This window comes from Poecilia formosa, unplaced genomic scaffold (genome assembly GCF_000485575.1).
Source record: "Poecilia formosa unplaced genomic scaffold, Poecilia_formosa-5.1.2 Scaffold5, whole genome shotgun sequence".
NCBI classification, from domain to species: domain Eukaryota; kingdom Metazoa; phylum Chordata; class Actinopteri; order Cyprinodontiformes; family Poeciliidae; genus Poecilia; species Poecilia formosa.
The window spans coordinates 4,948,754-4,976,518 of NW_006799944.1; the positions used below are offsets into that span (position 1 = coordinate 4,948,754).

The 27,765-nt window shown below is 42.2% G+C and overlaps 1 protein-coding gene across 3 annotated transcripts; it reads left to right on the top strand.

Annotated features, from left to right (window-relative positions):
• Positions 1-3,070: 3,070 nt before the first annotated feature.
• On the top strand, positions 3,071-27,409 carry rorb (RAR-related orphan receptor B). 3 transcript variants are annotated; one of them, XM_007564460.2, is made up of 10 exons: positions 3,071-3,471; positions 19,070-19,155; positions 19,270-19,411; positions 20,008-20,439; positions 20,896-21,017; positions 21,197-21,329; positions 22,099-22,206; positions 22,309-22,419; positions 22,741-22,853; positions 22,982-27,409. In XM_007564460.2, the coding sequence occupies exons 1-10, from the start codon at positions 3,465-3,467 to the stop codon at positions 23,144-23,146; spliced, it is 1,419 nt and encodes a 472-aa protein (XP_007564522.1). In that variant the 5' UTR covers positions 3,071-3,464; the 3' UTR covers positions 23,147-27,409. The 3 variants fall into 3 exon arrangements, with proteins under 3 accessions (XP_007564522.1, XP_016533471.1, XP_016533467.1); XM_016677985.1 differs by lacking the exon at positions 3,071-3,471 and adding an exon at positions 18,300-18,532; XM_016677981.1 differs by lacking the exon at positions 3,071-3,471 and having other exon boundaries at positions 19,033-19,155.
• The last annotated feature ends 356 nt before the right edge of the window (positions 27,410-27,765 follow it).

Sequence of the window (27,765 nt, forward strand, 5' to 3'; positions counted from 1 at the left end):
CCATCCAGCCCCCATTTGCTTATTTTAGACCCCCCCCCCTCCCAAACTCCCGGTCCACCCATTACTCTACTACCATCTCCATCTTTCACTTCTTCTTCACCTCATTCTTTTTCTCTCCCCTGCCTGTCCTTAAAGAGAGCTGCTGCACACTGACCAGCCTGTGATTTGCTCACGCTTGCTTTGGTCATTACATCACAATCATCGAGCTGTTGGTACAGGAAATAAAGGATGAGGAAAAATGAGGGGAGGGGTGGGCGACAGATGAAATGTAGGTCAGTGAAGATGCGCTTGGGGCAGTTTCTCTCTCTGTTTCCCTCTGCTTGTCTCCCTCCCTGGGCCACAGCGAAAGAGGCTAAAAGAGACAAGGGGCAAAAGTGTGTCTCACCCACACCTGCCACTCCACGGCTCCACCTTGCACAGGCCGGCAGATTTTCGGATCAAAATCCACTCCGGCGACAGACTCCAGACTGGCAGCGAGCAACGGCAGTGGCTCTTTTCAGTAGAGCGTCGCTAATATGTTTTTGATGGAATATATTTATTTATTTGTTTCCCCTGAGCAATTAGCAACAGAAGCAATAAACTGGCCAGGTGAGGTCACGGACGGTCAACCTAACCCAGACTGAAGGACTTATTTCATTTTAACTCAGCTAAAAATTCATTTAAACTTGTAAGGAATCTAGCAATCAGTTGTTTTACATTTTCTTTTACCTTTAGAAAAACCTGCAACTTATGGTTTGTTGTGACAGCCTTAAACATCTTTTACTTATTTAATGTTTTTTCCCCTTAATAAACCAACTGCAAGCTTATTGGTTTCTTTCTGGTATCATAACCACTCCGGTTTTACGGCTGTAACTGATTTCACACCAGTGTACAGATGTACGCTGTATCATCCTAAACGAATAAGCGAGCGCTAAAAAGAATAAACACACTGAGACAATTGTTAATCGATTAAAAGCAGGGATAGATAAAGAATTGTTTACATTTTTCAGGATTTCCATTTAAAAATCACACAATTTATGCTCTTCATACATTTCCCTGGAGTTCACACAGTCTCTGTACAGTGCGGCGGTGGTCCACGCTGTGACATGCAACTACTGTTTCCACGTCGTGATCATTCCCAGCGGTTCCCAGAGGAACGAGAGGACCTCGCCCTGAAAACCATCCCGACAACACCTGAGACAGCTTGTGCCCTCCGAGCGGCTCCGCTTTCTGTGTCACAAGATCTATTAACCCGCCTGTCCTGTACGTGACCTTTGGAGACTAAAGGTGACGTCTTCAATCACGAGCAGAGCCCAGCCCAAGAGGGCGCTAAGAGTTACTGCACAAGTCCAGTTTGCAAATGCAACTTATTTAGCTTTGATACTTAAACTGATATCTAGTAGTTACATATTAATAATAGCTACATTAGACAAAATGTTAACTTTTAAACATGAATTATGAGAGTGTAGTGGTTGAGTTGTGGTGTTTAATGGTAGTTGGAATGGTCCCAGTTTCTTTAGTGCCCCATGGAGTGGATCTGGGTAGGTAGTAATAAACTTTTACTGATTGAATAAAAAATGATCAGAATCCCCAATATTTGTAAAGTATTAATAATCACTTTTCTTAAAAATGTCACTCAATACACAATGGATTATTAAAAGTGTTAATAGTTTCTCAACACTTCTATCTTGTAGGAAAAAGTATTTTCCAAAAGTAAAAATTTGAAGGCAGTCAATTAAATACGAAGATGTTTAGCAGAATTATCTTTGTGTTAAGCACTTACATTTAGTGTTTTCAAATTTTCCTTTTTGCATAAATGATGCCATCAAACTAAATCTCAATTGTCAAGCAGGTTCCTAATTTGTGCTTGTAGTAGAGCAGATTAAATTGCAGCCACAAATAACACCTTATGGCACCAACCCATGTCCAGATGGTCTCAAACTGATCATTCTTCAATGATTATGAATCGTAAGAGAGCAAGTCAGTTCTCAAGAATTGACTTAGCAATTGGTCCCCTAGTCTTGCCCTATATTTACTAATAAGAGGTAAAATAAAACTCTGACTCATTCATGCATCGACTCCTCTGGACCCCTGAAGATGTGCTGTGGTGTCTGGAACCGAGATGTTAGCAACAAATCCTGTAAGCCGCTAGATGGAGCGTCCACAGATGGTTCACCACATCCAACCAACATCTCAAATTCGCTGTTGTGCTCCTCAAGCCATTCCTGATCCCCATTTATTTTATCTGTAAGAATATTTAGGTAGGCTGTATGTGTCAAGGAAATGTCCAGAAGAACTCAAGGTTTTTCCACTTAGCATCTACCAACGCATCACACAAACTGTGAGAGGAAACTGATTCATCAAAAAAAAAACACCATCATCTTCCACTGGTCTATCCTGTTTTGATGGTTATCTTAACACTGCTGGTTCTGGATGGGCTCGGCATGGGCAGCTCGACTGCTCTTCGATTATTTAGCAAACAAACGGATGCACTTTTAAATTATGACACCTATACGGGGTGGACTGGTGAGACTTTTTGATTCCCACGTATATCAGTGAAGTCTTGGCAGGTATGTGACTTCTGTCTCCTCTCATCCTTCCTTTGACCACCTTTGATAGATGCAGGCCACTGAGGACCAGAATCCTTCCTCGCTCCAGGTTTGGAGATGTTCAGAATCAGTCATTTGTTTTTCTGCTTTGGCTTTGAGGACAAAATGTTCGCATGCGGCCTGATGTTTCCCACCTGCATCACAAAATAGTTATTGACTTCACCTGTCAGCGGTCATAATGTTATGCCTCATCTCTGCGTAAAGCTACTGGAAGTTTGTATTTGTTTAGATAGTCTGCCAATGCTATTGGTGCCCTCCTGCCCATCTGGCTGCCTCTTTGGAAACTGTCTGGATCCGGCCCTGCACCTTAATTGCACAACAGTGAGTGGATGTAGAAACTTTACTGTTCTCAGACTGTGTGGGGTGTCTGTCTCTTTCTCTCTCTGTGTGTGTGTGTGTGTGTGTGTGTTAAAGCTCCGGGCTGCACGCAGATTGCAAGGAGACAGTGGGAGGAGCGGAAAGTGCTCCAGTCCAATCCGGGCCGCCGGGTAAAGCCTCTCCTCTGCGCTCTCCCCTCCCTCAGCCCGCAGAAAACAGTGAAACCCTCCCATAGAGGTGAGAGCGCAGATGTCACGAGAAAAGCGGCCACACGACCAGAGCACACCGACCGACCTCAGCCCGCCTCCCTGCGCCCCGGTCTGGGATGCCTTTTTAGCGCAGACACGCTTGCACTCAGGGCAGCCGCAGCCAGTGGACGCTGACGCAAATCATCCACGCTATAATTTGCCGCCGCTGTTATTTTTAACCAAGGATCTTTGCCACCCCGCACACAGCACCGCACAGAAGCCCCCCTGTTTTTAAGTGTTTATTTTTGTTTCTTCATGACTGCTGCTTTGGGAAGCGAGCCTCAGCACCAGCTCCAGCAGCGCCAACACGATGCGAGGTAAGACCATCATCCCCGTGGAAATACGCGCACGCACGCCGAGCGACACGCTTTATTCCACTATCTAGAGGAAGGGGTGGGGGGTGGGGGGGAGTTATTTATTCTTTGCAACTTTTATTCGTACACTTGCCACAACCACCTTACAGTGCAACAAATAACTTTGTCTCCACGCCTGTTTACTCAGGAATGCAGATCGACTCTTAAATCCACTCGGATCTGTGATTACAAATTAAAAGTGGCAGGATTTGCACGTAAAGTGCCCGCCGGAGTCAGCCAGATTACATGCAGAAGTGAATTTATTTTAATGGGTTGGTTGTCGGGGGGGTGATCAACTTAATTGAACTGTGTTTGGGGGATTATAGGAAACTTTTCAAGCGCTCCACTAACCCATTTCACCCCGCACACACACAACGCTGCAAGCGCACCAGCGCCGTGGATGTTCAACTCCAATGTCAATGTCGTCCTGTGCGCACACTCACGGTCAAATACGCACAATTCACGCCCTGTGTTTTACGCAGAGATAACACACTGACCCACGGGTTAACACCGCCGAGAAGCAATTTCGTGAATGGAAATTCGATTTAAATAAGAAAATACGTTTCTTTCCCCCACCCCGTGTTTCTCTTTGAACATTTTTTCTTATCCAGTTCATTATCGGTTTATGTAAAAAAAAAAAAAAAAAAAAAATTAAATTAAAAAAAAAGTGTTAAACTTTTGACTTGCTTTTCTTCACTATGTGCAATTCATTCTTTCAGAAATTCGCCCCACTGTCCAAGATGGGATGATTGTGGGTTTTGATGTAGTTTTTAAATAATTATGTCTTAAATGGCTGAACTCCCTCCGGGTGCCACTTATAATATGACACAGGAAAATAATTTTGAATGCTTGGACCTTTGTGCATGGAATAATTCAAAAGATATTTTTTATCCCACTTGCAAATTTCACATAAAACTGCATCATGATATTGTGTAATGATCTGTATGCCTTAAAAACCAGTTGTACCTACTGGAGGGAAACTTTGAAACAGTATGTCAGTGAAATTATAATACATATTTGTGTTCAATTGACAATAAAATGTCAGGACATATTTATAAATAATAAAATAATTAGTACAGCAGCAATATTCTTATAATATCAGATATTGTTAGAAAGTTACCGATAAGGCCTTTCCCTGACCAAAACCGATTTCTGATTTCTTTACAGTTTGAACAATTTTTCTTATTTCTACAACATAAAAAGGGGGGAAAAAGTGGTTGAGGTTATTTGATAAAGGTGATAGTTTTGAAACCAACAGACACAATAAATCAATATCAGGAGTATCCCAATTTATGCATCAAACCATGTATCCATAAACTTTATCTGATTTTTAATCCAACTCCTAAAAGTGCATCAAAGTGCTGTTGGTGTTTATAAAAAAGTAAAAAATAAAAAATTTTTGGATAGTCTCTGATTTCCAACTCTTTGGCCTGCTGATCAGTGACAAGAGTCAATCAGGGGGAAATTGTCTGATTTGTTGAATATTTCCCCCCCTAAAAAACATTAATGACAGTTTAATAAAATGCCTGTGATTTAGATATTTTTTAGATTGTATTTTTTTTAACTGAAACAGCTGCTTAAACATGCAAATAAAAAAAAAACCTTTATACATCATAATGTCTTATGGAGCTATGTGCTACAGTAGCTTGAGGCCATCAAACCTTGAGCCATTGTCCCCCCGCCCCACCACCTCCTCTCTCTGTAATCCCATGGCAAACTCCTCTCTCATCCACCTTGTATTTTCTAACGTTCTAATGGGTCTTGCGTCCACTCTCGTGCGCAGAGGCTTTTTGGGATTGGGGAAGGGGGGGCATACCGAAAGCTCCTGCTTTCACTTTACAGCCATGCACGGCAGAAGAGGCCCCCGAAGCGTCTCCCTCTCCCCTCTTTCAGCATGGCCCCTCCCTCCAACCTCTCTCTCCTCTCTCTCTCTCTCCATCTTCCTCTCTTCCTCTGCACGCCCCAAAGGGTTTTGTCAGATAGAATTAAATCAGTGTGGGTTGTGCGGCCCCCGCTCCCAACCTGCGTATGCGTGTGTGTGTGTGTAGTATGGGCTGCCCTTACACAGAAATTTGCTTACAACCAAGGTTATGAAAAATAGAGGCCTCTCATGAGCCGTGGTAATTAACATTTAACAAAAGCTACAACTCCTGAAGCCTCGACCGAAGATGATGTCACCACATCACCCGGCGTTGGAGCAGCCGGGAATAAACAACTGACGGTGCCGTCGGGAGACGCAACCAGCATCTAAGCATGCGTGTTGCTTTAAGAAGGGTCAGCGTTGCGTAGACTGGTTAACTGCGTCTGTACGTCGATGTGCAACGTGATTTCAGGGATGACTTTGACAACGTTACATCGCTTTAATTGTAACCAGGCAATACTTAGTAAAATCACAACCATTTATTATTTAACCCCGAAATTATAAATCTTAAAAATGTGCCAATGGTCATTTGAATCCTTTAACCTCACCTATATTCTTAGCAAATGTTTCAAAAAGGTCAAATAAATGCGTTTAGGACTTAAATAGAGATTTTAGCTGAAGCTTAAACATAAATTTGGATTCACTTACAGTCATCTTACATCAGCGCCTAATATTTAATTTCTCTCTGTGATTGCTTCAGTTTTAGCCTATGAGAGATTTATAATCCATTAGATGCTTTGGGGTCAAGTGAGTTTACAAACAGATGTGCCAAAAGGGAGAGGAGGGGGAAAAGGAGATCTCTGAATCAAAGTCTCTCCTAAACTTCCCCTTTTTGGAGCCATCGTAAGGTGATGACGAGCAACCGAAGAGGGCCGGAAGTGTTTGAAACTGTCACCTGGCAGTGATGTATCACAGAAAGCCCCCCCAAAAAACTCACTCAGACACACAGAAAAAGCTGCTGCACTACGCATGACAGCCTCATGCCAATAGAATTAGTCCCATCCTGCTTCGCTTTGGAGGCTTGTGTGAGCATCGATCTGTCCAGCTGCAGAGCATCGCAGTGATCAATTTTTAGTCAAAGCCAACGGAAACAGTCTGTCTGGATAGATCTTTGGAACATAAAACCTGAGTGGCTTTTGATTGTGTTTGATGTTAGAAAGTCAAAATTTAAGGCAACGAAAGACCTCAAGCGTCAATTATCAGTTTTCTGCATGCATTGAACGTGGAACGACTGCTTTAATGATTTCTTATAAGCGATGACAACACGAGCTTTAACTTAGTATTTTTTTTAACAACTATCCCACTCTGTGTTCATGGAGCAGACAGAAAAAGTGATGTTGCCCCACAGAAAAGTGAAAAGTCAAAGGCAAACGAAAGTCCATGTGAAGACACCTACTGACTACATGTGGCTGCAGGATGTTTGGGCTGAGAAAATACCCCAGCTTAGCTAGACTTTCATGCATGAATCAGCAGTGAAGGCTGATGCACTGAGGGATTGCAAATATTTTGGATTTCTATACATTTAATGAACAGAAAGAAGAAAATCTGATTTTTTTTTTTTTTTTAGGACAGGCGTTGCAATTAATTGTGTAAATGTGATCTCTGGTCGACTGACTGGTCAGCATAAGTTACCCATGTATCTGCACACAACCACAAATCATTATATATGAACTGGAAACACTTCTTAGTTACTGTTAAGCCAGCCAGCTTACAGACTCATTGCAAAATAAGTTAGGGAATCAGTCAGTTAGATGTTATTTTAAGCAAACTGCAGCTTTCCACTGCTGCCACCACCGAGTCAGTTATTGCAGCTGGCCTGAGAGGCTCCGGCTGGCAGCGTCACGTCGCCCTGTTTGTGGTCAGCTTCCAAGCAGAGGATTGTCGTTGGTGTTGTTTATTGTTTCTTTTTTCTTTTGTTTTTGTGCTGACTAATGGCCCAGCGTTACGTAAGACGAGCAGAGAGATTACCCCGAGCCCATGCGGGCCACGCAGTTAATCCTCCAACTCAGTCCTACTGACTGACTGAGGTACCACCAGAGTGCTGCTCTAACACACATTCAGGAGTCGCTCCTCGCCGTCTCCACGTCTGACTCCAGTCCTCGCCGAGCGTGCCTTCCTGACCTTTTCCAAGACGGCGGCAAAGAAACGTGCCAACATGTGTGGCCTGGTCCCACTGAGATGCTATCACAGCCCGTGTTTGCATAGCAGCAGCTCTTGACGATTTTTTTTTTTACTCTGCGGCAGTCTAGAGGGTCTCCCTTTTTTTTTCTTTTTTTTTTGCTACAGTAAATTTTCTTCTCTTTGTTAAATCTTAATACACACAAAGCGCGGGCCATACGGCACACTTTGCTTTGCGTCTCTGCTTTATCTTCGCCGGGAGGGATTCCAGCCCGAACCGCTCCTAGACTCGAAATCTTCCTTGAAGTCACAGAGTCCTCTGACAGCTCCTTCTGTTTTTGTCAGCTTTACTCATCCATAAAGGCAGCGTGTCTCAGAGGGCACTGTGATATTCAATATTCACTTTTTTTTTTCTTTACAGATTTAGATTGAAATAAAAACTGAGACGGGGGTGGGGGGAGACAGGGGGGCGACAACACTTTGTGAGCTTGGAGACAAAGTAAAAGATGAAGGGCGAGACAAACATTGGTCCAAGGTCACAGAGTGAGCTCAAATATGCTTCAGTGGTTAATTCAGCTGCTCTCTTTCAATGTAGCAATTATATTACTGTCAATAAAACATCAGTTTAGTCATAATGAGGAATCTGAATGGGAATCCCTGAGCCGCACCGGAAAACACACAAAGAGAAAGGAAAGAAAGGAGAATGTGAGGGAGTGAATGAGTGAGATAAGAAAGGCGGGTAAGTACGAAAGAGAGACTTAAGAGTTATATAATCACACAATTGTGGTCATATGCATACTTCTGCTTGTGCAAGAACCGGTGCCTCATGCAGAACAACAAGGGAGGGTGTCCTAAAGGCCTAATTTGTGTTTAGCTACACGCACGCCAGCACACTCTCCATACACACACACACGCACACAGACTCAAACTTTCACGTCCTCAGATTGCACTTCCACACCGCAGCCTTCCTGTGCAATGAATAACGCGAGTGCCTGCAATAGCTGCATCCAAAGTCCATGCTCGCAAACCACCTATTAGACTTTAGCTAACCCTGAAAGCTGATTAGTCTATATACTGAGTGAGAGACTGTGTGTGTATGTGTGTGTGTGTGTGTGCTTGTGTGTGTGTAAAACACTCCAGCCTTTGTACTTCTACCTAATTGAGTGCAAAAATCTAAAAATGCTTCTGCATTGTTCAGTTCTTATCATTCTTCAATAGGTATATTTCCACAAAAAATGGAGCACATAAACAATAATCTTATCCATTTTTTGCACCAATGAAAATCTTCATAGTGACTCTGAAGGTTTAAAATGACATGAAGTTTGACTCTGTGCACAAATTATCTCCGAAGTGGCCACAACAAATCCTCTGTGAAGGTGTTCCACGGTAGCAGGTGAATAGCACTGCTCGTCTATCCTGCAATAAGCCTATAATATGATTTAGCCTACTGTTGGCATCTTTTCTTAATGACAAAGATTAAAACTGTTTTAGTGCTGCTAATCTCATTGAGGGGACTCTTATTTGGTCTTCCTGCCTTTCTCTCCCCTTCCCGGGCCACGGCTCTTCAATCTTGTGCGCGTGTGTGTGTGTGAGTGTGTGAGAGAGAGAGAGACTGTTGACATTAGGTCTGCCGTCATTCACAAAGAGGATGCAATTAGGAAGCGCAGACCGCTGCTGCCTTCGCTGCTCTCTCAGATTCAACGTCCAGAAGACGTTCTGTTAAATCCTCCCACCGGAGGCCAGGAGAGCAGGTGAAGAGAGGAACGGGCCGGGTCGAGTCAGACTGAGCTGAGCCGAGCCGAGCCGTTTGATAATCTTTGTGATCAATTTGCCTCTGTGAGAGAGGCCCCTGGGGGCCACTTTGGGGAGAACCTTGTTAGGCTGAGTTAAATTGTTGCCCGAGGCGAGCTATTAGCGGCCATCCCTGGGAGAGGGCGCGCACGCACACACACGCACATGTGTGTGCTCACACACCCACTCGCTTTAACAGCCGCTATAAAACACACATGCATTAAAGTCAATTAAAAACAAACACAAAGCTAATTGAGAACTCAACCAGATCTCTATTTAATCAAGAGATTTTCTTGTGCTTTCTCTGTGCTCAAAAGGTGTTATGAAATGCTTCTAGGAGAAGCACCAATCAATTGGCTCAACCAATTGAAATGCTGAAAAAACAGATTTTTTTATTCTCTATTTATTACATGGATCAATACCAAGAGCTTCCATCCTTTTCCCAGTGCAACCTAGCTGCATGCATTTTTATGCACATTTATTTAGCTTATTAATAAATTTTAAATAAAGGTCATTATGATATGATTCAATGTATAAACCTTTTAACTTTTTTTTTCTTCAATATTCAAAACTACCACATATTTCCAGGAACCCAGACCATATATATTGATTTGCTTTGTGTGTTACAATACTGTGAAGAACAAAATCTGCCTTTGCAGGTGGAAAAAAAGATCACTAATCGGTATCGACTAGAAAAACTCAGTCAGTAAATCTTTTTTTTAAAATCCTTACCTGCAGATAACTCGGCGTTATAATCATTAAAAAAATAATAATAAAATACCCTAAACCGAAACAAAAATTGTGCTCAAGGCGAGAACTAGGCTTTGGGACATAAGTTGCAGGAACGTAACTCTGCACACAGAACTTAAAAGAAGCACAACTTAGCACAACGTAGACAAAAGAATAATAATAGGTAGCTTGAGGAAACATGTTTTCCTTTTAAAATAAGAGAAATGTAGGTGTTAAATGGCTGAATGTGTGAAAGCTCGATAGGATGATTCAGTTTAACGACTAAAAACCATGACTAAGTGCTGAACTTTTATTTCTTCTGGCAAGTTTTGCCTCTCTGCACCCTACATAAAAGCCTTTCAGGAACATGAATACACGGACACATCATGCAGTCAGTTTTGGAAAGAAAGTGGCCAGTTTTCATTTTACTTTGTTAGCCGTTCCCACTGTGTGCAGCTCTCTTTATTAATGCTTTAGAGTCCATTCAGTCTGATTTATGCCAATGTTCCCGTCTCCTGGTTTTGTTTGAGTGATCGCCGACTCTACAAAGAAAAAAAAAAGGGAAAAATTTCCCCATTCTTACGTAAGACCTGAGTTTTTGTCACCCCTCATCTTGTTTTTCTATTTTTCCTCTGTACTCTGCAACAACCACTTTTCCTCTCCCTTCCCCCTCAAAGACCCACACACTCACACTGTCATCTGCAATTAGGCTCAACAGGGACACCATAGTAAGAGGGGTGCGAGGCTGAGGGAGGACATCCATCGCCAACAGATTATTTTTGACACTTTCTCAATCAGTGTGGGGTTCTTTTTTTTTTTCTGTATTCTGTTAAGCGCTGAATGAATTCAGCCATCCAAAGCATGAACAGTGTTTCAGCGGCTCTGTATGCACACACGGCTGTTAACGTGAAGGTAAATGAAAAGCTACTGTGTGCAACACAGGAGGCAGGGAAGCTTTGCAGCCATCTGCGCGCGTTTCGAGATCGTGTCCGATTCTGCAGCCGACTTCGGCACGGTGACGACCAGATGCAGGCCTCCCACACTTGCAGTTGCTCCTTCCACTCTGTTGAACTCACTTGGTCCTTAAGGAAAGGTCAGGGGCCATCAGGGTCCTACAGGTCACCTAGGGGATTGGACCGTGAGACTGCGTGTGTGTGTGTGCGTGCATGTGTGTACAGTGGCCTTGAGAGACAAATCTGAGGCGGCAGATGGGCAGACTGTGTGTATACATGCATGCGTGCAGGAGTGTGTGTGTCAAAGCAGGGGTTGAGTTAACCCTGTGGATTTTTTCCCACGCCTCTGTCTTCTCTTATCTGTGCAAGGACACATGCTGCACTGGGATGTAGACGATGTGTGTGTGTGTGTAAGAGGTTAGATGGGGGAGGGCAAGTTTGAGAAACATACTGTAAAGTCTGCTGCTTTCTTTTTTGTTGTTTGAAAGTGGTTTGGAGTGATGAATGCATTTGAGCATGTCTGAATGTGCGCCTCAGTCTGCCTGAACGTGTCTGTGTGAGTGTGTGTGTCTGCGTGTGCGTGTGTGTGTGTACGTGTGTGTGTGTGTGTGTGTGTGAATCGATGCTCTGGATCACAGCCAGTGGCCCCCTTCTGTTCCCTCTCTATGGCGTCCAATCACACCGTGGCACAATATTCTCTGTGCAAACTGCAGCTGATCCCGGACCTGCTATCTGAGCAATTACCCAGAGTGCTTTGGGGCTGCACGGCAAGCTGGACAAGCTCATGCCCTCTGACATACAGCATAGGTGTGAGTGTTGGGGGTGGGAAGGTGAGAGTGAATCTGGTGTGTTTCTGTGTGAGGGGAAGAGAGAGGGTTAAGGTGATGGTTTGGGTTGGTGTGTGTGCGTGTGTGCGTGTGCGTGCGTTTGTAATACCTTGTGGGGACGATTTTCCTGACATATACTACGTTGTGGGGACCAATTGCTCCTTGTGGGGACCGGAGCCTGGTCCCCACAAGAGGAAACCCTGTTTTTGGGTCAGGGGTCAGATTTAGGGCTAAGGTATGAATTGAGTTTTGGTTAGGGTTAGGTATGTGATGGATAGGGTTAGGAAAAGGGTAAAGGTAAGGTTTAGGCTGTAGAAATGAATGGAAGTCAATAGAAAGTCCCCACAAAGATAGCCACGCAAACATGTGTGTGCGTGTGTGTGTGTGTGTCCATATAGCAACAGTGTGTCTACATTAAAAGATGTACGCCGACTTGGTTGCAATGGGGGAGGGGAGATTGGATGGAATTATGATTATTACTATAATACACTGCACAGCAGACTCTACAGGGCAGGAATGTGTAAACATGTAGACAAATAATAGGGAAGTTTAGGTCAGTATGTCAGCACTTTGTTACTAATCAGTGCAGGTCATGGTCTAAACAACTCAGCTGTCCCTGTTGCCAGTTTGTACTTAAATGTTCCTGTTTAATCTTTTCCTTCTTTACACGAGCTCGAACTGTTGCATCAGTTTTTATTAGTACAATAACTTTTTGGAATAAATACCAGTTATTTTGCTCCAGATCTACTTTTAGAACCAGATGACTTGTGAAATAAGACAGTTTTTGACCCCAAATCAAATTAAAAAAACCTTTCAGCAACAATCAGCCGGTAGAGATTATGATTTATTGGGATTGTTTTGTCATAAAGCTTATTCTTACAATGAGTGACTTATAAAAAATTAATTGATAGAAAATTGTTGATTGTCAGAGGGTATGAAATGTCCCCCTGTCAGATGTGAATTAAGCCAATACATGTAAACTGCTGTAAAATTACAATATAAATTGGCAAAGAAGCTGAATGACTACTACTTAATCTTAAACTCATCTCCGATCATTGATTTAAAAAAGTGTCAGAAAACAACTATATCCAACCACCAGCTGGGTTTTTAGTTAACCAGTTAGATATTTGCATTAAAGCTGAAAAAAAGTTTTTCTCTTGTTTGCAAACCATCAAAAGAAATCCTAATACTCTGAGTAAAACAGGTGCTGAATATGCTTTTCCCTTTTCCATTTACTACTTTTGTCGTTTTTGTCATCATGTATAAGAAACCACCTCCCACAGAATATTTTACTCTGACCGTCATTTCTTACCAATGGTTTAAAGTATTTTTTCATAGTGTGTTTGTTATTCACTGTACGAAAATGTGATATTATGCGGTTTTGGTCATTTTGCATCCAACATTTTCAGCCAAAAACATCAAGTGGTTTGAAAGACCAAAATTACAAAATTGTAAAGTGGCTGCATGACCAACATCTGGTCAAGCACGCTAAGTAAACCACAGTTTTCAATTGCCTTAACAAGATGCTGGTCATTTTCTTCCCATTTTGTACCTCGGTAGATTTGGCATAAAACAACCGAAATACTCAATTCCTATGTTATCTGTATTTTTACAATTCTCCTCATCATCCACTGTAGAGGATTGCAGGTTTTGATTTGATCTGGGGTAATCTGAGGTTTCATTTAAGCTGACTGGTCAAATCAGGGATTAGAACAATCAGTGGAAACAGGGTGTAATTTCTGTGGCACAGAAGTGGATGTGCAGAATGAAAACATACATTTCTTTAAGGTAAGCTGAGAGTCCGCCACTCTCCTCGCAAAGTTCTCGATGTTTCAGACAGGCGGCCAAGGGAAATAAGAGTAAAACAGCACACAGCAGACCAAATGCAGCTCTTCATTGATTTTAATAGGACAGTATGATGTGGAAACATGACAGGAGACACAGGGGAGATAACCCAAGCAAGCACTGCTGTAAGCTATTCCCAGCAGTGTGCATTAACCCACTCGGCAATCGCGCCACCAGAACTTTTCCCCATGTTTTTCATCATCGGCTGCGAGACAGAGGGGGAGAGAAAGAGCTTGTTTCTCTGTCTAAGCTCAGTGAGATAAGACTGAAACAAGGTTTTCCCTGAGAGATGGAAATAGATCACAAAACAGAGAAACTGAAATGATTTCCCAGTCACACAGCCACTTACAGCGAGGCGGAAAACTCAGACACCAGTGAAGAAGTCAAACAGACTCAAGCGAAGGGGATGATCGCATAATTCAACGGCATATAGGCATCCAAGATCAGTGCCGCCGCAGCTGTTCGGATTTAACAAGGAGGTGGTGGGGGGTAAAACGCCGATCTCCTTCATTTTCCCCAAAGATATCTAGTTAGCTGGGAAGCAGCTATACATATTTTTTAATGAAGAGCTACCACCCACATTCACCTTATCAAATCAGCCCTCGAGACTACAGCGGGAGTTGTGTTTATATTTCTGAAGAGGCTGGCAGAAGTTAAGGCAGAAAGTGATTTCAACTGTTCTATAAACTGCAACACTAAAAACGCAAAAAAAAAAAGAAAAAAAAAAAGAAAGAAACTCTACTGCACTCCCTGGTCTTATTGCTGCATGACTCTGTGTTTTGCTTTGGGTATGGCTCTGCTGTAGCTTCCTGCAGGCGCTGTGAATGAAACATGCATGTCCAGTCTGGCCCTTTGGCAACACCGACAGCACAAGAAAAACATGTACAGCAGCATCTAGTGGCCTCTCTCTGCCGTTGCACAGTCCACTATCCTTTCAAATCTCCCAGGAGTTGTGCGACGCAGCAGCGCACGTGAACACTTGCACGCTTTGGAGTGAAGAATTGCAAAGACGCTAGTGCGAGGCAGCTGCCGTTTGGTGTGGCGTGATGTAGATAATTAGGACTCTATTTAGAGAAAGGGCCAGCCTTGGAAATACACAGGAGATCCTTACTTCATTAAAAATCAATTATCACAACATACGTGCCAGCTCAATGCAGCTCTCATGGCCACAGTCTGCTACACACACACACACACACACACACACACACACACACACACACACACACATGCGTATGCAAATGTGCTTATGGGCAACTCTTGCACTACTATCTTTGTCTTCTTTGGAAAATTCACCTCTAGTAGGTTCTCTCTCAAGAGATTGTGTGGCGCGCCTGATCCTCCTCTTAGCTAAGATATCGCCAGCGCTGCAGTCCTGCTCTTACATAATAACCTCAGGATAACACTCACTGTCCCGCTGGCTGCGGATGCCGTCAGTCACTCTACTCTGACTGGGTCGGCTTAGGTCAGAAAGAAGTCCCCTCCCACCCCTGATAAAAGACATGCAGCCTGAGGGAAAGCAGAGTGGAGTGGAGCTTTTCCCGCTCGTGCTTTCCTTGCAAAGGGGATGCCTGTCAAGGACGGCTCGTGGAATCTCTGAATTATTCTTCTTTCAGTTCAGTTTTCTGCTGCGGCCTTGAAGCTCCGGGTTTGCCTCTGTAATGTAGAATCATGTCTCACATAACAAAGCATCGTCGGTGACTTCCCTTTACGCATAACAAATGGCGCGTCTCGATTCTGTCAGATGTATAAAAACGCCGCTGAAGTTCAAACTGCGTCGATGCAGAAGTGGGAGTATTTTCATGAAGCATTTGCAAAGCCTCAGCTGCTCGGATAGGGCCGACAGACGATCACTGATGACATGTTGTGTTGGCTTCACATGCGGATGACATCACTTCCTCTAAGAGTGTGACGGTTTAGCACATCATCGCTTCGACATCCAGACGAGTACGGCGAGTGGGCGGTCACCCTGGCAACAGCGATGCTGTCATGACTGTCTCTATGTATCCCACCTGACAGTTGCCACTGGCTATAAGCGTTGCGCACACACACGTACACGCACACACACACACGCTCCACAATGCTACACTCCCACACAAGCAAGCAAATACAGTTTGTCAAACACACACACACGCAGACCCATTCATTACTATTCCTGGCGTCATTTTTAGAAGTTAAATGCTCAAAAATGTCTCCGAAACGCGCACTTAAACAATGCACAAGCCCACACGCCCAACCTCTTTTGGGCCTCATTATGTGGTACAAAAAAAGAGAATAATCTCCCGAAACATGGTGAAGATGGGATGTAAATGCAAAGAGCTTGTTTCGACAGCCATCATTAACTGTGCATAAAACTGCATGCACATCACACAGCTGTGAGTGTGAAGTAAACAAAAACTGCTTGAACCCAAAGACCTTCACTTTGCTGCAGAGGCACAAGATAACCAACAAGTTTGAGCCAAATAACCAAAACTAAGAGAATCGATACAGAGTAAGATAAGTGGTGAAGATTGATAAAACAAATATAAACCAACTTACTTTATTATAGCCACGGACCATGGGATCGACGTATAGCAACGTTTTGAAAATCCAGTTTACAATCCACAACCATTTTCCTTTATATCACACTAACGGACATAACTGCAGTTCAGCTTCTTGTTTATCAGATTAATTAGAGTGTTTGGAAACATTATTAATTATACATTTTAGCTTTAGTCTATGTATCAAAATTATTTTAAAAAATGGTAAAGATACCATTATTGGAAGTGTATATTGTACACTTAATGTAAATATATTTGCAGTACAAGAAATAGTTCTTGATTTTCTGCTCTAAAAAAAACGCTAACAGGTCATGTTGGTGCATTTTGTTTCAAAGTTTTGTATTAAAACCTTGAAACCGTGGCACTTTGTAAAACGGTTGCCACAGAAACGGGCGATCTTTTGCCCCTTCGTTACTGCTCCGTCTCCTGACTGCTGCTCACGTTTGGTCTGTTGACATCATCCGTTTCTCGGGTGGAACTGACCTGTTTTGCGGCCTATTAATAGTGCGTCACGGACCCACGTTCATTGACAGCTCTGTTTGGACTCTGTGTGCTGTCCAAGTCCAGCACTCCACTGTGACCCAGTTTGCAGCCGGATGGCCGAGAACTGGTGGAAATGGGTCACATCATGGTCTGCACCAAAACTCAAGAATATGAGGTCTTCTTTTTTTTTCTTTAAGTACTAAAGACCTTTATTTAACAAATAATATTTTGATATTGAATATGCAATGAACATGTGATGAGGCCAATTAGATACAGTTAACCCAAAGTTATTCATAGATTTGGGTTTAAAGTAATCTTTTAGTTTTATCAACATGTTTCTTCTGACTGAACATAATGTTATCGCCTTATTTTGGCCTGGTCTGAACTCTGACTTGAATTTGAGAGAGAATTTCTAGATGGATCTAAAGATTAGGGTGATGACAAAGAGGCCCTCCAACCCCAAAGATAAATCACCTCATCACCAGTGGAAACCAGTAAAAAGCTGCTCGCCAATTATGTATTATTTTATTACTGTAATGCCAAAAAAAAGAGTTTTTCCACTGGTAAAAAAATATTTTCAACATTAAATCTTTCATTAAAATGTACATTAAAAAAAGAAGACATTTTTCTCATTTCGAATTAGAAACAAACTTCTTTGCAGAAAGAAAATAATTAAAAACCTAAATCTGCCAGGAGGTTGAATCATTTTGATTGTAACATTTTATGCCTTTTTAATGAAGGAGACGAGAGAGAGAGTGAATGACAGGAAAATGAAAATAACCTGTTAAACTGACTAGCAAGTAATTTTACCCAATCACTTGGTCCCTATTTTAGTAAATATAGAAATCTAGAAGTATATATAGAAGTAAATGTAAAACTGTCTTACTGCAAATAAGCTGTCAGTAAGACGAATTATCTGTCAGTAGAAAACCCGAGACTGGACTTGGTTTTAAATGTTCTAAAAAAAAATGTATGATTTGAATCTAATTTTCTAATAACCCACCATCACAATGAACTGAAAAGCAGAAAACTGTAAACCTGCTCTTGCTTATCATTTTGTTCGTTGTTGGACGTACATCTCCGTCATTAGAGTTTATAGATAGCAGCGATCGGCTGTACCTGCTCAGTTGCTAGACAGACAGAAATGACACCATTGATCCTCATAAGTCATTATCCAATTATGCATACTGCAGACTCATTCTACCAGACACTCACACATACACACCTATACTCTCTTTGTATAGAAATACAACTATACTTATATATGCAGAGCATATTTATAACTGACATATGTATGAAAATGCACCTTTGGACATATTAAACATGCATATAAAAACACACAAGCAATGCAATAGAAAGGATTGTGCGTGCATCAATGAGGTAATAGTGAAAACCACTCGCAGGAAGGATGCATGGATTCACCACATCTGCTTGTGAACCTCTCAGGAATTTCCCAAATTCGTGCAGGACTTTCCCACAGGTAGGACTGTGCAAGGAGATTAACACGTGAACGGCTGTTTCAGCTGAGGGTAAGGCAGCACTCAGCAGAGGAGGGAACCAGCTCATAAGGAAACAATTTAGGATTAGTTAGGCCGTCTAATCTCTTTATAGAGACTGTGCCGCCTCAGCAGCATACCTGCCTACCTCCACATCCACGTACAGACATCATTTCATGGGGAGCGGCGTTGCGCTCCATTCGCATAATATGGCTGGCCGCGCTCGGAGACAGAAACAACAGGTGTTTCTCTGAGACCAAGTAGTTTCTGTGTCTCCATTCTGTGCCTTTTTGCTTGGGAGTGCACATGGAGCTGCCTCTTCACAGTGAGTAAGATGACGTAGTTTGACGAGTGCATCTGCAGAATAGGAGTTGTGAGAGAGAACAGAAAAGATGAACATGAAGAGAAAGTGTGGCACTTCAGCGATGCAACCGGTTTTCTCATTATGGGACAAGCCTTTTAACCTGCGGGGGTCTCTCTGCACTTCAGTCCAAACACAAAGAATCCACACACAGTCGAGTCATGTACTGTTGTGCGTGGATGTTTGTGTGTGCACGTTTAGTGTGCACTTATGCAGCCATAAGTGCCCCAGTTAGCAGAAAACTCCTGCAAAGACATAAATGCCCATATGTCACTGTGCCCTTGTGAATTTTGAAGCCACACACAAATAGCATCCAGGGACATGTTGTGAGCTCAATCAGTTACTGGTGGCAACTTTAAATGAGACCCCCAACAGGGCTGCTGGACCGCTGACTGAGCAAGGTGGAGTTCAGGGCGAGCAAAAGTCTGCATCGAGTCCTGGACGAAATTTTTAATCCAAATCTTTTCTGTCTTCTCGCTATGTTTTTTCCCCCCTCCACAGCCCAAATCGAAGTAATACCATGCAAAATCTGCGGAGACAAATCGTCGGGTATCCACTATGGAGTCATTACGTGTGAAGGCTGCAAGGTAAGATCTAATATCCGAGGAGGGGAAAGGAGTTGCGTACTAAATTATACGGCGCGTGTGCTCTACAGGTATCGCAGTGTTGATTTCCTGTTGTTCTTGTTAACTTGTAATCAGGGTTTCTTCAGACGGAGTCAGCAGAATAATGCCTCCTACTCCTGCCCCCGCCAGAGGAACTGCCTCATCGACAGAACCAACCGCAACCGCTGCCAACACTGCCGTCTCCAGAAATGTCTCGCCCTAGGAATGTCCAGAGATGGTGAGACCCCGTTCGTCTCCATTATTATATTTGACGGCGTTTCTTTTAGGGCTGCAAGTGCGCATTATTTGAGTCGTAGATTATTCTGTTGATTGTTTTGAAGATTAATCAAACAAAGAAGAATTCTACAGACTTTTCGTTTGACCACTTAAGTCCTTTTACACAATGTTAGGAATACATTAAAAGATGCAAATAAACACCTAATTTAATTCCTTTTCTAAATAAGAAAATAAAGACTTTAGTGCTTAAAATGCATTCCTTTAGTGAAATTGAACCAGGTGAAGGTAAAACTAGGCAATTTGAGAGTTTTTGACAAAATATATTTACAGACAAAGGTGTTATAATATTAAATACAAAATCTATGGTATATTGTGCAGTTTTGGCTTAATTATTGCTCTGACTATGTTTTTTCAGCAAAATTGCTTTTTTTTGAGTCTGTCAGTAAACGATTAGTCAATTACTAAATTGGTTGACTTTAATTTTAATGATCAATTCATCACGATTAATCGCCTCAGCCCTAATTTCCTTACAAAGCTTTAATGAGCCCGTTTCAGTAGCATTTTTACCACCTTAGCTTCTACTTTCTGCCCCTACAGCGGTGAAGTTTGGTCGCATGTCCAAGAAGCAACGAGACAGCCTGTACGCAGAAGTCCAGAAGCACCAGGCCCGGCTGCAGGAGCAGCGGCAGCAGCAAACCGGAGAAGCTGAAGCTCTGGCTCGTGTTTATTCCTCCAGCCTAACCAATGGACTGTCCACCCTCAACCATGAAATCGGGGGCACCTATGCCAACGGTCACGTCATAGAGCTGCCCAAAGGTGGCCACGTCAACGGCGGAGGAGTCCCCGGCGGCTACTACGGCATGGACTCCACACAGCCGTCTCCAGACCAGTCCGGTTTGGACATGTCGGGCTTGAAGCACATTAAGCAGGAGCCCGTTTACGACCTGACGCCCGTGCCAAACCTGTTCAGCTACGGGGGCTACCAGGACAGCCAGTTTGGACCGCATAACGTCAGCATGGGAGAGCTTGGTAAGGAATGAAAAATGTGCTCTACGGGAGATGCAGATACAGTAGGAATGGTTTAATCCTCAAAAAATATATATATATTAAATAAATAAAACTGCTATAATTTTCCTCATAGGAAATTAATCATTATCCTCAAAGTAAGTCTGGAAGAAAGTGTGAGTCAGTGTTCTAATCTGAAAGCACAACAGGAGATCGGGCTGGCTTATGTGGCTAGCTGACAATGTGTCATATTACTGTGTGGATACCTCTGGCCGACAGCACATACTTAGTCAAAATTAAGCACTTCACACCCAAATCAAAAAACTGTGGAATTATGCGCAAGAAATACTTGAGCCTCTTCCTTTAAACTCCAGCTGCAGTGCTGCATGTAAAGAAACGCAGGTTCCTACAACAATTCAACTGTAAATAAAAAAAAATGTGGTGTATGCAAAAGATTAAATGGCTAATGCTCTCTTCCAGACCGGATCGCTCAGAATATCATCAAGTCGCACCTGGAAACATGTCAGTACACAACAGAGGAGCTACAGCAGCTAGCCTGGCAGACACATTCCTATGAAGAGGTCAAGATGTACCAGAGCAAGGTGAGCTTTCAGGACATGTTGCCTTTTTTTTTTTTTTTTTGCAGTTCTCTTCCAAAAGATCATAATGGAGTAGAATAAAATTTGCTAAAACAAAATGTAGCTTTCAATCACTCGTTGATATGAATGTTAGTATGTCAGCATAAAGCTCACGTACTTAAACTGGATTTGGGTGCTTGCAGCCACGGGACGTGCTGTGGCAGCAGTGTGCCATCCAGATCACTCATGCCATCCAGTATGTGGTCGAGTTCGCCAAGCGCATCTCAGGGTTCATGGAGCTGTGCCAGAACGACCAGATCCTCCTCCTCAAGTCAGGTGAGCTGTAAGGACCAGGTGTTGCTACGTTAGCTGAGTTTCTGCTCATTAAAAAAAAATATATTTTGCTCATGAGAATTTTGTTTCCGATTTGCACAGATGGAGCTCAATGTTGAAATCAAGTCAGTTTCTGAACCTCATTTAGAAATGAGTCCACATTAAGTCTAAATGTAACCCAGATTTAGGTGCAATTATTTGTTTTTGGCCCTTAGAGGTTTACTTATGAATCACATATAATTACATATAAACTCCAATGGATATCTAATATGTAATGTAAGTCACAGAATTACAAAAAGGCAGCATCACCCTGTTTGTGAGAGAAAATTATTTATTTTACAACTACTTTAAAGGCCGGATGATTGCATATCCAAGTGTTACCAAAATAGAGAATGTAAATGCTTATACCTTCAGTCTGTGATTTCTACGATGGTGGAAACATTTCTAAATCCTGAATCCTCTAGAACAAAGAGGTTGAAAGCTTCAGCTTTCTTGTTATCTCCTGAAAGTCTCTTTCTGTCTCGCGGCCTGAATTAACCCAAAATATGTTTCAGCATGTCTTATGAAAAATAGTTTCCTTTTAAACAGCTTTCTACATATTCTGTCCTTTTACTGACTCCATTAGAAAAAGATGGATTTTTTTTTTTGTTTCCGACTGGCTGATCACTGGTCAGAGCTTATCTAGCTGAGAAGGGATAATTTCTCTTTGCACTTCTGAAAAACAATCTCTCTTGATCATTGTGTTTTTCCATTGTCTGGATTTTTCTTCCAGGTTGTTTGGAGGTGGTCTTAGTGCGAATGTGTAGAGCCTTCAACCCTCTTAACAACACTGTGCTCTTTGAGGGGAAGTACGGAGGAATGCAGATGTTTAAATCTCTAGGTACCACATTTATTTTTATGCATTTTTTTTTCTTCAATAATTGACAAAGCAGAATAAGTGTCATAATACTGCCGCTCGTCTGATCTCCTCCGTGTCCTGAAGGTTGTGACGACTTGGTGAACGCAGTGTTCGACTTTGCCAAGAGTTTGTGTTCACTGCAGCTAACGGAAGAGGAGATTGCGCTTTTCTCAGCGGCTGTCCTAATTTCCACAGGTCAGTATTCATCCACGGCTTTGGCGATAGTTTATCCAGCATATTTAAAAAGAGGCAAAACAAGATTTTTTACCCTGTTGATGTTCGTCTGTAGGCGCGGGCCACTGTCAAGGTAAACCGAGGTTTTACAAAAGTCACGGTTTCAAAACCACTAAACTGAAGAAGTGTTACCCATGTCTCCTATTAGGGCAACGCAGTTTTAATTACAGAAATTCAGTTTATTCAGTTCTGCCATTGTGGAGAGCGGTACACCACCCCTGTATGTGTTCATCTGCTCTATACTTTTTCCACTGAGTGAACCGGTCAATCATTTGTTCGCAGATCGGCCGTGGCTGATGGAGCCTCGAAAAGTCCAGAAACTCCAGGAGAAGATCTACTTTGCTCTGCAGCACATTATGCAGAAGAACCACATGGACGAAGATGCACTAGCCAAGGTGGGCTGAAGGATTTATCAAACATATTTCACATAACAATCTGAACTCTGACAACAGGTTGTCTGGTGTCAGAGATGGTTGGAGTAATGCAAGTATCTTGCTCTTGATCATCTCTTCTCGTTTGGCAGCTGATCAGCCGGATCCCCACACTGTCCGCCCTGTGTACACTCCACACCGAGGAGCTTCAGGCATTCCAGCAACTCCACCCAGAAACAGTGAACGTCCTCTTCCCTCCTCTCTACAAGGAACTGTTCAACCCCGACCCGAACTCTGCCATGGCCATGCCTAAGTGACCGCCCGCGGTCCGAATGCAACGAACAGCTGTCAAAAGAGGACTAAGAAATTACGTCAGCTTCGTCTGACGAGATGCTGGCGAAGGCGTCAACCGCGTCATTCTGGCAACCACAGATTTCTAAGCTCCCCCCCCTCCCTGCCCCCCCAGGCTCGTCTCAGGCTGGAGGGTGAGGATTCATCTACTAGAAACTTAAAAGAGTTAACGCCAACAACACTAGGAATGTCCTGCACTTATCCCATTCTGTTCACCGATACAGTCTGAAGAATGTATATACAAGTGAAGCGCGCCCCGAGCCACGACCTCTGAGGGGCTTCCACGTGTCTCCTGAACTGAACTGACTAGAAATGTACAGACTTTCAAGACAACCAGAAACAATTTTAAGCTGTCGATTTTTATTATTATTTTTTAAAAAGGTGGGTAAATTCAATTGATTTAATCTTGAAAAAAAAAATGTATTTTTTTTTTCTTTTTTTTCCCCCAATGAAAACATTGCAGATTTGGAGAAGCTGGATGGGGGAGGGAACTGTGGATTTAGAGAAGCTATTGTAGATATCCTTCTAGTTGAGAGCGGATTCCAGTATTATTTCTTGTTCTGTTAAAATAAGTTAGTCCTAATTTAAATATACAGCAGTCCAGAGAGGCTGACGATACCTTGTCTATGTGTTTTATTTTATTTGATAGATTCTTGTGTACAGAATTTTGTAAAGTTTGAGACTTGTAAAAGAAAACTGGGCAAAAACTGGGGGCCAATTTTGGGTTTGTGGATATGCAGAAGCCTTGTCTGGATTTTGTTCATATGTATAGAAGGTGTTGCTGTCCTTCTGATCAAAAGCTATTGAAATGTAAAGAGAGAATATGAAGGATTTAAACAGAAAATAATGGCTACTACTTTTCAAGGTGAAGATATATACATAAATGTTTCTATTTTGCAAGGAAAAGAATCTGGCAGATTTGCCGTCCTATCAGTCGTTTATTTCACGCTGCAATAATTATGTCCAATGCTAGGTAGATTGCTGTGGAACAATCAATCTGAATGAACCAATCAGAAAACAGGACCTCACATTGAAGCTCACGCCGTCTCCCAACCTAGCCTGCTGTTAAATACGCCTGTCAGGACTTTCTCAGTAGGTTTTGGAAGATATGAATAGATACAAGACAAAGACATGTCATACATGTACTGATGATCCTTAAAAATGTGAAGAAAAGAAAAATCCATGCAAACTTGAATTGAAAACACTTTTTGATCACTGAAATCTAGATGGGTGCTGTTCGCCCTCACCGTCCAATTTGCACAATCCAGCCCAGTGGGCTGCGAATATGTAGGACCCTTTTCTCTAGAAAGCAATAACTTTCACACAGCATGTCTGGTCTTACTCCACTCCTTTCCCTCGTCTTGCACCCCTCTTCTGTCAGCTGTCCAAGAACAGGGTGACAACTTTAATAACTAAGGATGCAATATGTCGTTTGCTCTTGATCTCCAGTTATGCCTCAGAATCATCTGGGTACGCGTTCTCCTGCTAACACCGCTGTGTTTTCGGTGTGACAAAATCTCATCATGCCGCCAGTGATCTCAACACCACGATGTAGCTGAGCTTTAACGTTGGCCGCTTTTGTAGAAAGTTGTGTTAGACAATCATATTTTTTTTTCCTCCACTGAGTCATTCCAATAACTGTTAGCACTTAAACACTGTACCTTTTTTTATTATTATTATTTAGTGTTTGGGCACGATGTGAAATCACTCTGGGCTTGAGTGAGCTTTTATCCTTGTGAAGGAACAAATTGAAAAGTCAATATTAGCCATTGACCAAAACGATTCCCCCTTTACAGCGAGGGTTTACCCGACGTTGGGGTGGGAAATTATCATGAGAATTGTTATGAGAAATCAAATTTAAAAGTAAAAATTATACCATGTTTATGACATACATGCTTCCCCTTTCAACTGTTAGTTTGGGTCTCATCAGTTTTTAACTTGTGGGTTGAAAAATAAAAAATAAAACGCTTTGGGAACTACAACTCTAAACACTTACTGCTACATTTAATGCTCGTCTCCTTAATATATAATAAACAAAATGACAATCTAGCTCAGATGTTTTTTTCTTTGTACCTCATATTTTGATGCCATGATTAGTGGGCTGTGATCTAGTGCTATGAAGCACTCTAAATGGGTTTCTCATGCTTGAAAATGTTGTTTTTTTTTTATTTGCACAGTGGCCATATCCTCCAGCGGATATAACCAGGGACACAGTTAGACTTGTAATTCATCAGTTGAGCATCAGTGACACTGGGAATCATTGCATTGAAATCCTTCTGTGCATTTGTTTCCAATATTGCGGGGGGGAGGGGGGAAAAACTGAGGAACACGGGTCAGTCAGCAGTCCGTTCCACCATTAATGTCGTTTTTCTTTTAAAGCGCAGCGGCTTTCATTGAACCCCGCCCACAGATCAGAGGCCAGTCGCTCTTAAAGACAATCACTTCGTAAACGCTCGATGCACTACGCAGCATCTCTCAGGGAGCAGCTCTTTTTCCTCACTTTGCATTAAAAGAGGGTTTAATATTTTTTGGAAATTTACTGAATTAAATAAATAAAACTTTAAAAGAAGAACTTTTTAGGATTTTCAAAAAAAAAAAGAAAAAAAAATCCGCCCAGACAAGGCTTTGATAGACTTGTGTCTATATATGTATGTTTGTGCGTATGTGTGCAGAGGATGAATTCACTGTCCATGTTTTGTAGAGAGCCAAAGTTCACGATGAGCGATTTTTACACCACGACTGGGGGTGCGGATGGAGAAAAAAGTTAAAAAAATAAAAATAAAAAATAAAAACATAGAACATGTCACTATGCTCTTGTCATTGAGCTGTGATCTCCTGCTCGCTGGTGAAGTCACTGTCACAGTGGGTGAAGTCCACTGGGGAGACAGCGATCCTGGGACAGTGAATTCCAACTCTAAAGTTTTTGTGTCTTGTTTTTTTTTTTCCGTTTTGTTATGTTTTCCCTCGTTAGACTGTGAATCAAAGGGGTGGAACGGGGAGCCTGCAGGCGGGGTGGGAGGGACGGTGATGCGTTGGCAAGAACAAGTGGTAACCAACACTGTAAGTAAGATACTGTAGCAATAAGAACTGGAGGCATTTACTACTGTCATGTTTGCATTGTAAAATTATTTTTATGTTATTACTATTTACTATTATTATTGTTCTTATTATGACTACTATTCTTCTATTACTATTAGCCTATTGTTGTTCTGTTCTATTTGCATGACGTTTCATTGCAATGAAATATTCGGGGCTTATTTGTGTTTCCTCCTCTCTTGACGCGAGGGAGTCGTTTGAAACGGTGGGTTAAGGGTTTAGGGCAAATTTCACACCACTTTGTCAGTTCAAAGCAAGTTTTTCCACATGCTAAATTATCTTCTCTTTTTTTTAATAAAATGTCTAATTTATATGGAAACAATTTGAAATTTGTCATCATAAATGAAATGTTTGTTGTTGTTTTTTCCCACCCTCTGAATGTGCAGATTACTACTACAAATCAGTGAGTTAATGATCTTTTCTAAACTGGCCTTTTGGAAACCCTTCACCTGCAGTAGGGGGACTGAAGGGGGGTCAACGTGGGAGGGGCTGGGGGATTATCTATTCTGAATGTTATGGAGTAGCTTGTTCAGCATGAGGGGAGAAAGGGGCTGAACACATCACGCGCCTTTTTACTGCTCCATCAACACAGAATGACATCACCGAGCGCACAACAGCAGCCGCCGAGAGCTGCGGACATTTTGTCACAGCCAATTTAAAAGCCACATTTCATACACTCAGTCAAAAACCCACTCCAGACCTCCTCCTCCCTTTTATGAAGAAAACGTGTGTGAGCTTGTGTGCGTGCGCTAGAGACACGGAAGAGAGTGCGACGATGTTCTGCTCTACCAATGCTTTGTAAGACTTTCTTGATGCATTACAATGTCTGTGCAATTGGGAGTAGTTTTGAAAATTGTTAATTTATTTTTTAGAATGTTTTTTTTTTTTTTTTTTTTTTTTTTTGCGTCCCAGCAAGAGCAAAATGAAACAAAAAATGTAGCAATCTGTGTCTGGAAGCTGAAAGGTATCCGGGCAGCAGAACCTCTTTTTACACAGAACTTAAAAAAACATATAAAAATACCAACTTTAAAAAGTCTTTTTTTGTTTTCAAAGTGCCATAGTTAGTGAGGAGATAAAGGATTGGCAGTATGGGGCATAGATGCTTTACTGTGCGAGTTTACACGAGAAACCAATAATAATAATAAAAAAAAAAAAATAGGAGGGAATTCAAAGGAAAATGTGTACTGATGAATCGTTTTTACATTTTCTGCTTTTGTTTTTCCCACTTGTTGGGGACTCTGCTGGACTCTGAACATCTGGCTCCACTATATTAAAAAAGACAAACACACAGTTTGAGCCTCCATTTTCACTTGAGGAGGAGAATGCATTTGCATGCATGCGTATGTTATTAAAGGGAGTCCCACGCACCCAGAGCTGGAGGGCCAGACTGGGGAGAGGTTCAGAGCTTTGCGGAGGCCTCAGTGAGTCCTCCTTTGAGATGTACATACAATGTGAAGGTCTGAAGTGATTTTTGTTAAATTCTATATTT